Here is a 13516-nt window from a genome sequence, read left to right as displayed (position 1 = left end):
AAACAGACCTCTATCATGTAAAATGGGGTTAGTTGTTTTTTGGGGCAGACTATAGCAATATATTTTCCTGTGACATTACATAGTATTCCAGTTAACGTTTCTCAACTCCTGCATGAAGTCCAGTTTTGCAAATATATGTGCCAGTGAAATAACAAAGGCTGAACTTTAGGTTCATATACAACTCTACACAAATTCACAACAGAATTAAGAATAAAATATTGCTAAGTATTAAACAACCAGAAAACCCCCATTGTGCCTCTGTAACGTCTGGCCAAAATCCTTCTGCATTTGGCGCTTTTCAACAGTAATCAGGAAATTCATTACCAATGCTCACAAGTTTTTATAATAATTTGCTAGATGTCTGTTGGTTATTAGGGTTTCCATCCCCAGAAGCTTAAGGGCAGCAGAACTCAAAACTGAGGAAGGACAAAGCAAACTTGAATTTCTTCATAGATTACACAGGAACTAAACCAAACTCTTTAGGGCCCTTGAGAACAAATTCAAAACTCACATGAACTTTAAATCCAAACCACTGTAAGCTCTCTAAAGCAAAGCTGAAAATCTAAAAGCTATTTCCTAAAAGAAAAATATACTCACAGCACCCAACACCAAAAAGCATCTTCACATTAAAGCGAGCCTTAAACCATCTTTGTCATACATGCAACTGAAGAATTACCTTTTTTAAAAAGGGAGAATCCAAGACAACAGGTAAAGATAAAAAGGATAAATGATGTTCTACACTGCCAAAGTTTGTGGCAGAACCAGCATTAAAAGGTGGGTTTTCTAAACTTCTGTTCCTTGAAAATAAATGCTTGATTATCTCACAGGCTTTTCAAGTTTCTTAGCCAAAAAAGAACACGAATAAATATACACCACTTTCCAACTCAGCTATAGGGTAAAGGCATTACATTGTTTTACCCTTGCAAAGTTTCACTGCCTAAATGTTTTCTTTCATCTCAGGAGAGACCTTCTTTCCAGTGTCATGTTCTTCACATTCGTTCTTTAGCCATGGCATTGCTCTCCATCCATCCTCTTTTTGGTGACTACCATTTAGTATAGGTTACTGCAGAAACATCTATAATCAATCTAAAGTTGTGTCACAGGAACATGGTCCTTACATGTGGGTTTCAGTCTTCCAAATGAAAAGACTATGCCAACAACTACTTGTACCACAGGGGAAAAATCTCAAATTGTTTATTAAGAGGCATGTTATAACAGCACCTTTTTGTTGCCTTCTGGTAAGTGCTCAAAGACAGTTTTGAAAGAAATGATGTGTTCCCATGAGAAAGGGCTATACAGTAAATACATAACTCTCTCTTACGATGCCTGTGAAAATTCTGAGGAAAAGAATGCATTATATGCCTTCGCCATTGGTTTCCAAAAGACTTCTGATGAAAAGAAAGTCTGAGTTTAGCTAATGGTTAAAACAATCAAATACTAGCACTAATATTTTGTAAAGGTCTTATAAAAAAAAACAACCAACCACACACCAAAACCAACAGCGAAAACAACAACAAAACCCCAAATATTTCAGATAGAAAAGATCATCTGAACCTTCCATAATACTCTTACCCCCCCCCCCCCCCCCCAATCTATCATGAAATCACTAAACACTGCAGGACTATTAAATATTTTGGACTTATGGTTCTAGGTCTCAAGGAGGCTGCAAGGTGGAGCTGTCATGAGGGGGGATTTCCTTTCTCCCTCTGACATGGTCCCTGTGGGAACCACAAGTTCATCTCACAGGGAGTTAAGGAAGAGCAGTTCATCTGCAAAATACAAGGTGGTACTGGCATCCTCTTCATCCTTCCCACCTGTGCATGGTACAGGACTTGTGCATCCCATGCCTAAGGCTGCGATACAGACACTCTCCCTGGCTCCAACTGTTGAGTAACTCCTTGCTCCTCCTCCTCTCCAGAGAAGTGCTGAAGAGGGCAAGTGCAGGACCAGGACAAGAGCATAGCTTTGTGCAGGGCAGGGAAGCAGAAACATTGTCAAGGTGGGATGAGCAGCACACTGAATTGTGTAGAGCCACTGCCTCATAACTTTGGTATTATTCAGTGTCACATAAAGTTGGAATTGGTTTGCAGCCTGTCTTGGTAGTCTTACCTTCTGCTACGTAACCGTAAGCTTCTTGCATTTTAGTTCAGTTAGTAACGAATGGTAGAAACAAGCCAAAATAACTGTGTGTTGATACTTACAGCATAGGAAGACAGTCTGCTAAAAAGAACACGTTAAATGTTCCTAGAAACCAGAGGTTTAGTGCATTTTTGTACTTACTACAATAGCAACGAAATGCTTAATTCTAAATATATAGTATCACAATCCAAACAAATATTTGAAAGTAATTTTTCCATTCCTGCCATCCCAAAATCTCCTGATGCTTTCACAACCACAGATAAACAATGATAGTTAATTTTCAAACAGGCCAATACCTCCAAAACCTGAATCTCAGCTAAAACCCAGTGGAAAATTTTTGCAATACACATTTCTAAAAATGGCCCAATATATCAGCATACTACAGAGCACAGATTTTTACTAAGGGTGTGAGTTTTTCTCAATGGGATATTGGAAACAGCATTTCAGCATCATTTTAGTCACAGTCTCCTAAACGTGATAATAAAAGAACTGGAACATTAATGCAAGAAAAGCCATCAACTCCTCCTCTTCTCAGGTTTTCTGGCACTTGAAGCATATTGTTACCTTACTTGATCCAAAACCAATACAAATGTGACCTGGAGACACAGACTGGCAGAACAGCCAGCTGGCTGGCAGAACAGCCAGTTGGATCAGGGCAGATGTGGCTTCATATTTCAGGACTTACAGCCCTGCCTCTTACAGAAACCTTCTTTTGACCACAAGATGCTGCTCTACTTTTCTTTTTCTTTTAAAACTTGGATTGAAGGATAATAAGGTTTAAGATTACAGTTTAAAATCATCTGGAGGTGGATGAGCACATACATGGAGCACCCAAAAGAAAGGAGAGCACATCACAGTACCTAAGTAAGGACAGGCTACCCAGGGCCATTTAGGATATAAGCAGAATTGCAAGAGCAACTCCAGTGGAGGTAAAACCTCCACAAGCAGTCTTCTTCATGATGAGTATTGAGCACACAAAAAGCACGTGAAATGTTTACAGCTTTGTTTGCTTTTTACCTTCTGATGGATCCTGGGATTAACAATCATGCCATGTACCAAAGGTAAAAGTACAGTTGATCATAGGATGTGGGACTTGATAGTCTTCCCATATTTGCCCCAAACCCTAGCATTTCCAAATCAGAAATATCTGCAATTGGTTCTTTCAATATAGGATTATTTCCAGAACAGATATTGCTTAAATGGATCTCAGTAACAGAATTCACATTTTCCCCCTCAGTGTGATTTCTACCAATGGTCCCGCTTAACTAATACTAAAAAACAGAAAACAAATAGAAATCTGAAATGCCCCCATTATTATTCTGAAGAAATGGCACTGAAAGATTCTTTATGTTAAATCAGGAGATGAAGCTCACAGTTTTTCCAAAAATTTTAGGTGAGACTAGGAAGTACTTCATGTTTTTTACTACAAAAGCATTCTGACCTGATGAGTTCACAGTAGTAAGCTGTTCACCACCTTTCTTAAGAGATAGAGAGTAGCAAAGAGAGGAACATTTATAAGTAAGTGTAACAATACCACGCATTAAAATGTCAGGTTGAATCACCAAGTCTTTCTAATACCACATTCAAATCTACTCAATTCTTACTTTCTGTGCAAGGAAAAGAGATGAAACTTTCTACTACTTACCACAGTGAGGGACATTCTGCCTAAAATAAAAAAAAAGCAGCTAAATTTTTGTCTCCATATTTCAAAAACTCCCAGATATTAACTTCAGTGAGTTTGCTTAACTGTTGCATCCATATCCCATATTGGGATATCCTGTATCCCACGTTGTGTAGTTTAATGTGTGATCTAATAGCTAGGGTAAAATTGTTATGTGGAATTGAAATTTTTTGCAAGAATGGCAGGGTTTTAGAATGTATCTAGACTAATAAGTGTTAAATATATGCCATTTGCCAGATTCGAAAGCAGACTGTTTCACAAGTACTATTACAATTCGTACAGCATTTCAGAAGCTTTAGGCTAATAGCAATTCATACATGTAAATTACCAAGAATTGACAAGAATGCTAAGTTTTATTTTTGCTGCTTTACCAAAATCCTTTAGAGAGACTTACCACTACTTCACAGCTGAGATCTACAGGAGAACTAAGGGAAAGGTCATCTCAACCACAGGAGTTTTTCTCTAAATAACTCAAGCCAGATTATTAGTTTAGTTGAAAAAAATCATGCTACTCAAAAGGCTATCTGATTATTTACTCATGTTTCTCAGTTAATACACAAACAAGTATTATAAATCAAACCTGGATTTTGGAAGACTTCATGTCTCTATGACTGAAAGTCAAGTTTGGAAAACAAATTCCAGATCCTACCATCGTGTGATGTAGATTCTGATCTTTTCAAAGCACAGCCTAACTACTAATTATAGCAGGAACTCTCACACACAAATGCTTCATTATTTAATTACAAAGCAACAACCTGATTATGTCTCACAATGATTCAGAGCAATGTTAACCTATCTCAGAAACTGCAAGCTCAAACCACAGCAGGCTTCGGAATCAAGCTATTTGAAGTGTGTCAGGTCAGTAACATAATTTCATCTTAGGACCATTCTGCTTTAAAGTAGCTGCGTTGCATCTCTGGTGCTGGAAATTAGTTCCCTCTGGCAGCAGCAGGAAATATAAATTAAAACGTGTATGTTGTAAGTAAAAAGCAATGAGCAGTTATTGATCAGGAGTGACCTCCCTCCACATAGCTGCATGTTGGCTGGGAGAAACTCCACACACTGCAGAAGTGATGGTTTTTATCACTGAAGTTTATCAAGTATGGTGGCACTGCGGTATATATCCTACCAGCACTAGATGATGCATGGCTAAGAGTAGACATCAAGAGCAACTAAAAGAAAAAAAAAGAAAAAAAAAAGAAAGAAGAAATCATGAGCAATAAGAAAGTGGGTGAAACATTATGACTGGAGATCATAATCTGTCGTTTTTTAATTACTGAAGCAGAATTAACACAGGTGTGCAAGCAACACTGTGCAATATCGAAACTGCCCGCATACTGTGGGGTAGCCCTGATCAGTTCTGCTTGGCATGGAGGTTGAAGGTGGGCAGAATACAGCTGTGTGCATTTCAGAACTGGAAATAATTTTGTAAACCATCTTTTGTTGTTCCTCGTTTCCAATCAATTGCATGTGGGCAAGACGACATATCCCACTGTACAAATGTTAGCTGAGTATGCAAATGAGCAGCTGAGTATCCATGCCAGTAATTTTCTTCTGTACAGAGACTGGCTTATTTGGCAGCAATGAATGCCACAGGCAGAGAACTGTAAATGTCTGCATGTAGCTGCAGATACACAAAAAAATACTCTGTGCGTGACACTTTAGGTAAGAAATTCTGGGCCCCAGAGAAACAGAGTACAAGGGGAAGATTATGGACCAGGAGGGTGAAGATGGCTAAGTGTGAAGCCAATTAAGGTGTGGGAAGCCAGATGTGGATACCAGGCAGGAGCATTCAGCTATGGCCAGGTTGGACCATTGAAACTGCAAAGGCCTGAGCTACCAGCTATACTGAGGTAAGGGAACACGAATTATTACTTTGTGTCCACATCAAGAAAAACATACTTAGCCCCAGGCCTAAAAGACTGGTCCATCGTCACCCCAAAATACTAATCATGTGATCTAGTTACAATGTTTTAAAATATCTCTTCATTTGTTAAAAAGGACCAGCCATGATGTACACAGCTCCTAATATACCACCACTACAAACAAAAACTCCACATTTTAGATGGTAGGTCTGACTGGAAAGAGGAGAAGGTTGCATCTAGAAACTTGGTATACAGCTAGTGCAGCTCACACAGAGTTGATACTGAAGCTGCACTGATTGAGTCTCTCATAGTCACACAGAATTATACGGAGAACCATGATCACAGCACTCTGCATTTGCATTTATTTACTGCACTGATCTACTTCCAATACAGTAGTAACAGATCTACCAGTAGCACACTAAGCATAAATTTACATTTGTACAAGAAACGCCACATTAACAATGCTGTTCTGAAAGTCCGGTTGCAAAAGAAGATGTGGTATTAATCTACAAGTGCAGGACTCCACATACATATGCCTCACTGTGATGAGCTGCAATTTGTCATTTTTTTAACGAACTATAGGACAGTGGGTATTCAGTGTCTCTCCCCACGTGCCTAAGAGAAACTCCTTTAGCTGTATATCTATTCCATAACCCTAAAAGCACTAGGCCAAAACAAACCAAGCATTGTGTGTTTAAGAATACCAACTTCAAGAACTTAGAGGCTGATTCTAATGCATACAGGTTAATGAGAATTAAGGAAAGGAAATACAAGCCCCCAGTTATTCTGCAATAAGACTGGCTATGCTTTTATTCCCTTTGTTGAAGAGACTCAGGAAAACATTTCTATAAAAACATGTTAAAATGAGAAGCAAATGGCATTTAAAACAGCTTCACTTCCTACTTCGGGTAGGCCTGAGAGCAAGGGGAGCAAGCATGTAGGAAGGACAGTGCTTGAAGAAAGAAATAAAAGCACAGTAGCTGGCACTTCTCTGCAATAATATTATCAGCCTGCTGAGAGCAATTACAATAGCACAGACAGCACTTGCTTTATTGTGACCTTATTGAATTAAATCTGAGGAAAAAACTCTGAGATTCAGCAGGGAATTTATTAGAAAATTTTAATGCCAACTTAAATTTGATCCAAAGGCCTCAATACTAAAGGTCATATCCATTACTATACGGTGGGAAACCTTGAATCTCTCTGCTCCTATGTTCCACCCTTTCTCAGTTTTGTTTTCTTTTGTAAGAGCAGGTCAGATTCTCCTTCTCTCGGCTTCGCAGCACTCTGTGTTAGAGGTAGAAGACTGATATTTACATTTTTAAAAGCCTTAGCCAGCAAGTCAAATAAAGAACCCCAATCTTACCTTAAATGAAAAGTTGAAAATGAAAACCACAATCAAGCAGCACTGACAAAACTAATGTGCTATACAGCTGAATTTTACCACCTTATGTAGATATACAAAACATATAACCTGATCCTCACTGAATTATCTGCCACCGCTTGCAGATCAACTGCCATCATGACAGGGGAGTCAGTATGAACTCACTACGGACTTGCACAGAATGGCAAAAGCTGTGTAGTGTTTTTAAAAAAAACCAAATTCTTAACTCTAGATTATTGCAAACCGTTGAAATTGGAAGTACCATCACTGAAGTCTGATCAGCTGAGTTTCAAAGGCTCCTTGTTTGCATATCAGCAAACACAATGGTGGCAATGGTTACTGGGTATTTCTTCAAGCCCCATCATTCCCCCACCCAGAGCTTTCAGCTTTACAACAGGAGATGGACATGCTAAGCACCTGTGAAAAATATAAAGCACACTGTGTAGCTCATGAATTACTCCCTGAAGGAAGTATTCCCCACAGATTTGCAGGGTAGCTACATGAAGTTACCCTTAGCTGAAGATTGAGGAAAGAAACAGAAACATAGACGGCCTGTACTTTACCAGAAGATGAAAAGGACCACAAGTTCTACTTTTACACTGTACCCATTTTTTTCGGTATTCAGTATATGAAACTGTATTAAAAGGAAAAAGCTCATGTTCTCGAATGCTTATGTAATTTTGAAGCTTACACTCTAGTGACTTCCCGAGTACCTTGAGCTCTTAAGTGCCCATATTAGTCAGCATAAACATGTGAACACAAGTCCAGATCCTTGCTACCAATCTGCTCAGGTACCCTCTGAATAAAAGAGCCTTCCTCTCTTTTCAGTCTATGAGAATATACATTATGAATATTCATTACACTCCTTACTTTCTCAGTAGCCTCAGTATTCACTTGGTGTAGGATGTCTGAGGAAAGGAAGAAGGTTAAAAGACAATTTCCTGTACCAGGCTCACTTAAGTATCAAAATATATCCCACCTGATGACCTGGTAGCAGCAATTTCAGTCTTCCTCAAAAGTACTGGAAAACCTGGCAATTGAACTAGTTTAATCTATTGTTCGGGCTATGCTGGCATTAAATATATTTTTGGAAGACAGTGCATGAAAATCACCTTTTCTGAACTTAATACACACAAGATTTTACATTCTTCATGCTAATAGCCAAATTAAATTTAGTTTCATGTATGTCTCGGGTATCTTTGCAGGTTTGAAACCAAAAAGGCAAATACAATTTGAATGCCACTGAAAGGTTACCACTTCTTAAAGACTTGTGTTCACACATTCATGCACCGACCCAAGCTTACTTACCCTTTTAGACACTGATGCAAACGACCTCTAGCTCAGAACCCGTGCAGAAGTGTCTGGGCTGACATGCCATATCAGCTGCACCCCAGGATGCCTGCTTTTGAAACTAAATAATAACTTATTCACACAAGCACCCTACCACAAAGCCCTCTATGCACAATGTGAATATACTTAATGTGCCATGCTAAAGAAAGTGTCGATGGTTTTGTCTTCTGAATTGCTTTACCCTTCACAAACAGATTGATTACACATGCTTGCTTTAATGCGATTTGATTTGGTAGCCACTATAATTTTGTTCATTAGATAGTTGTGTCTTATCAGCTTTGTCTCATTTGAAAAAGGAGGGACAGGCTTAATTTATTACTTTTAACATTTGCAAGAAGTCAACAGAATGGCTGCTAGACTAAAACTGAAACATTTAATATTTTAATTTGTCTTTTCACATAAAAGCTAGACTTGATGTTAGACTACAGACATCTCAGTTTTGTATACTGACAACAAAATCTCTGGGTCTGATTTTTTTTTTTTTTTTTTAGGACCTGGGCAACACATGATTTTTTCCATTAGTAAGAAGAGGACAGGAATTACAGAAACAGAAATTTCAATTACAACACAGGGTAGGATGGCATGAGGCTTCATACTAGTGTTTAACTCACTTGTTTGCCAGCCATTTTTCTCTCATACAATTTCAAAGAAGTGAAATAAAAACTATCCATCTATTAACAATAGTTTTCAACTAACAGTATCTTATTTGAAATACAGAGAAATATAGTATTTTAGAATACTAAGCTGGAGTACTATGTGAGGATGGAGCCAGGATGGAGAACAAGAAAGACAAGAGGAATGGGAATGCGGACATGTCTGATCTTGAATTGCTCAAATGACAGGGAACTTTGCTACCTGCATCAAGATTTGGATGTTTAAATCAGTCCTTTTGTGTCCTAGGACTGAGACCCTCATGAATTTTTTACTCACCCCTTGATAAAGATGGTTCGTTATCATCAGGTATACAAATACTTGTTTCCTACTGTTCCGACTGATTAAAGAGGTTAGTCATATTCATTCTCCAGCTCTTTCAACTCCTCACCTGTTGTTCTTTCCCCAAATAAGCATTTATTTTTCTAATCTCATTTTCAATTTAAGCAAAGGGTGTATCTCTAACTCTATGTAAAATACCATTTAATTCTACAGTATTTCAGATAACTAATTTAGTCAACAGTTCCTTTCACAAGCAGCATTGTAAAATTAGGCCCTACACAGTAAGATATTAAAATAATTAAATTTATATCATGTTTGAGTTTAACAACATTAATAACTTTTATCTGAATTTTTATATGTATATGTATGTTTACTTGAAAAATTGCAGTTCACCTTTAGGATGTCAATTAAAAAGACAAGTAAAATTGCAAAAAACACAAATAGCTGCTTCCCTACTTCTCTCTTTTCCTATCCTGGTGTTCACACTGGCTCTCATTTAATTAGAAAATAACAGCATTAACTATTAAGTCTTTCTTCACTGCTCATTAGGCAGGGCTTTTAATTCTTATATTGTCTTCGGTGTGGCCCATAAAACATAGTAAGACTGACACAACCAATGCGGTCAGCATCCTGCCAGGTTTCTGTCTAAGCAGATTTTCTTCTCCAGTCCACTGCTATTTGGGTCTAAAGGGGACAGAGAAGAGAGTGATGTAGATGATAAAGGGATACCTACTGACATGGACAGTGTTCTAAGACTTGGAATACCACGCTTTACCTCCTGCTGTAAGCATATTTTGGGAACCTGGGCAAATAATTTAGTTCTCTGTGTACCAAAGTCTTTAAATATTATGCTTAAATTTAAACAGAAGTAGCCTCTTCATTTCCACCTCAATATCTTAAGGACAGGCACGTGGTGAAATGCAGAGTTAAAAACAGGGTGCCTTATCTCCCAGACCTCACTACTACTTCTGTAAAGCAGCAGTAGTACTAATAATTCTCTCTGCCCTCTGCCTTGCTTTTACAGCTGAGAGAAAGGAAACAGTCCCAGCCCTGACAAGTCCCTTAGGATGGCACAACAAATGTAGGTGTACTGTCATACTCACAAAATTATTAGTAATAAAACTAGCACTTTTGAAAAGACTTACTTCCTTTTTTTTACCCATAGAGCATACCATACATGTGGTAAAGGTATTTTACTGTCAATGGGTTAATGCTTCAGTATTATTTTACAGCACAACTTAGCATACCAATTTTTTCTCCTCTTCCCCCAAGAGCATACATACAAATCATTTAAAAGCAATTTACAACATGTCAAACTGCTTAAGGAGACTCTTAAAAATCTAGTGTATGAAGTTAACCATTGGCATGATTTATTATTGAAGTTCCACTGTTATAACTTGACAATTAAGAAATATTGATAAATGTAAACACACTATTGATGTCAATTAAAAAGCACAAGATTGATTAACCTCCCAGAGGTATACTGGCACAAGCAGTTGGAGTGTAATCACCCCCAATAAGTATTCACTACTGACAAATGTGCATAGAAATTAAGACTTCTGTGAGACAAAAAGTACTTTCAATTAAAATTAAGATCGTTAGAACACATAATCAAAGCATTGGGTCAACAACAAAATCAACAGAATTACAAACAAGATCTGTATTAACGTGAAAGGTTAAGTGATTAGGTCACATAATGCTCTCATTAAACATACACTCAGATCAAAATATGGTTAAAAATTACCAAAGCAGCTGCTCAGCAAGTGAATTATGCTCACAGGAGAAAGACTAGGAACATATTATTTAGCCACTACATGGTAATATTCATAACTGCCCTGGTGAGGGACAAGACATTGTTTACAGGATAAACAGCAGATCTTTGTTTCAAAGCATGTATTTATGTACATTCTACAGACGACCAAATTATAAAGGTGAACTCGAAACTCTGCTTAGTAATGGTTCACTTCCTGCAAAGCAAACAGCCTAGGAATGACATTCAGGCAGTCTATACATCGAAGGGGGCAAGCATACATCTGACATACCCCAGAGAGAATAACAACAGGAATCAGTCAATTTGTGATTTAAATATGACTGGAAAAGTTTGGGCTCCTTTTTTCTTCTTTTTACTTGCTTTCAGAATTAATGTACTGGCATAATGCCTGTCACCAAGATGAAGGGCACTGCAGCTATAGCTTTTAATGGCCAAAAAAATCCCAGGCTCACCTCAGAAAGCACAGAGCTAAAGACAGCAGCAATGCACCAGTACCAAGGAGACTGCATAAACACTAATTAAACTTCTCTCTACACTCTTGTCTAGAAAACAGTTCTCCCTGCTTAAACTTCCAAGGGCTGGATCAGACATGCTGATATTGGAGTCTAGCAACTTTCTTCTCTAAAGCTTGGCCTTCATCACTACTTCATGGATCAAACACATTTCCCTCAAATACAAGCAGCTTACTACAGAAACACTAGACAGAATCCAAATTACTGCAAAAAAGATAAAATTGGAACGTAACATGTCAATGATGAAGCTCCTTTGTTTGAAAGAGCTTTATGTGAAGGCCATATGTATGTTTATTGTAAAAATAAAACCAGATCACTGTGAATTTACCTATCTGCAAATTCAGTGAAATGGTATTAGTGCCAGAGACCATGTTTGGTGCTATGCTAAACCACAGGGGTATTCAACGGACCCCCAGAATGGACGCCCAGAAGAATCACAATACATGCAGACACACAGGACTGTGAAGAAGGCTTTTTTTTTTAAAGTAACTGTTTTTTTCAGATTTTTATTAAATGACAGTTAACATTGGTGGGGTTAATAAACAGGTTTCATTTTGACAAGCAATTTTAAAATAAGAAAACATCTGGCATCTTTGCAACTGGGATAATGGAAGAGTTTTAGTGACTGAACCAACAGAAGCATGAAGATAGTAAGATGGGGAATAAAAAGCACTTGTGAAGCCAGATTCTTGGAGCAAACAGGACAAATAGAGCTCCTTGCAGGCTGGCCTTATGCTGAGAATGAAGACTAGAATAAATTCTTTAGACTTGACAAACTACTTGTGGAAGAGACAAAAAAAAAAAAAGGTATCTGATTTAGAGTGGCAGGGGAAGATTTTACATACTGTATTTCCAATGTGCTGAAGGGAGAAGCATGGCCATCTGAAAGGCCAGAAAACAATACAAGTAGCTTAAAGAGGAGCTAAAATGCTTCGTCTTCCCTTCATTAGCTATAAAGGGAAAAATTGTAACTGTAATATGCTGAGAGACTGATGACTGAGCATGGGGGGTGAAAATGTCATTAAAAAAACATTGTACCATAGCTAAAGGACTAGGTGACTTGTTGGATAGTGAGAGCGTCAACATCATCATCCTGAATTACAGACTGCAGTTCAAGGTCAGCAGAACACAGTCCTGGGGATCTGAGGCACCAGGCAAAAGTGCCAAAGCTCCTCCTGGAGGGAAGTATGCCGGCTCAGTTGCGGTGCCATTGAACCTGACACTGTCTCCTTTCAATAAGCAGTACAAAATGAGGAAGGCAAGTTTTCTCAGCAAGGAAAGTGAAATAAAAGAACAACAGATTAAAAAGTAACCAACAAACTGTCGGAGACCAAAACAGAGATGACTGTTGTAATAACAGCACTGTTGTGTCTCTTACTTTTTTCAGAAGTTCTCAAAACAGCAATCCCTTTAATTTCCTGTAAGCTGTACTTAAAACTGGCTTACCCCATGATAACACCACTGGAAAGAGACGCTTAGGTGAGATCTATGCTCTGACATGAACGTAAGTCACAATACACATGCAAGGCTTTTACAAGGTTATATGTTTCATAAATAACACACAAAACTGCCATACTTCTCTTTTCCCTATTCAGTAAAAAAAGCAATTGTCCACAAATGTTCTGCTCTTCAGCAGACACCACAGAGCAAGACAGACAGAAAGTTGCTCAAGGGTTAATATACTTTAATGCTAGAAACTCAATCTTCAGACCATCCCTCAACTGGTACCACTACAAACCAGACGGGCAGGCATCAACTCAAGATCACACTGTCAGACTAGAAACATGGCATAAGTCATTTGAGCTGTGATCAAAACTACCAGCACTTATTTCTACCTTCCCTCTCTTGGCAATATTTTATATTTATACTAGGACACACATG

General features: G+C 38.1%; 1 protein-coding gene across 9 annotated transcripts in view; it reads right to left on the bottom strand.

Moving 5' to 3' along the window:
- The window catches only part of LYRM4 (LYR motif containing 4), a 94349-nt gene that overhangs the window by 51622 nt on the left and 29211 nt on the right, over positions 1 to 13516 (bottom strand). For 3 of the 9 annotated variants that reach the window (XR_774724.1, XM_010573261.1, XM_010573259.1), the window contains exon 3: positions 3785 to 3804. The exons of 4 other annotated variants lie outside the window; for them this stretch is intronic. Coding sequence is in view for 4 of the 5 variants with exons in the window: in XM_010573261.1 (XP_010571563.1) it covers positions 3785 to 3804 (20 nt within the window). In the remaining variant the exon portion in view is untranslated. Of the gene's footprint in view, positions 1 to 3784; positions 3805 to 4487; positions 4993 to 12335; positions 12412 to 13516 lie in introns of those variants that run through there. 2 more of the 9 variants (XM_010573262.1, XM_010573267.1) reach the window with 2 other exon arrangements.

The sequence above is a fragment of the Haliaeetus leucocephalus genome, unplaced genomic scaffold (genome assembly GCF_000737465.1).
Source record: "Haliaeetus leucocephalus isolate CR32 unplaced genomic scaffold, Haliaeetus_leucocephalus-4.0 Scaffold373, whole genome shotgun sequence".
NCBI classification, from domain to species: Eukaryota; Metazoa; Chordata; class Aves; order Accipitriformes; family Accipitridae; genus Haliaeetus; species Haliaeetus leucocephalus.
This window is presented reverse-complemented; position numbering and strand designations above follow the sequence as displayed.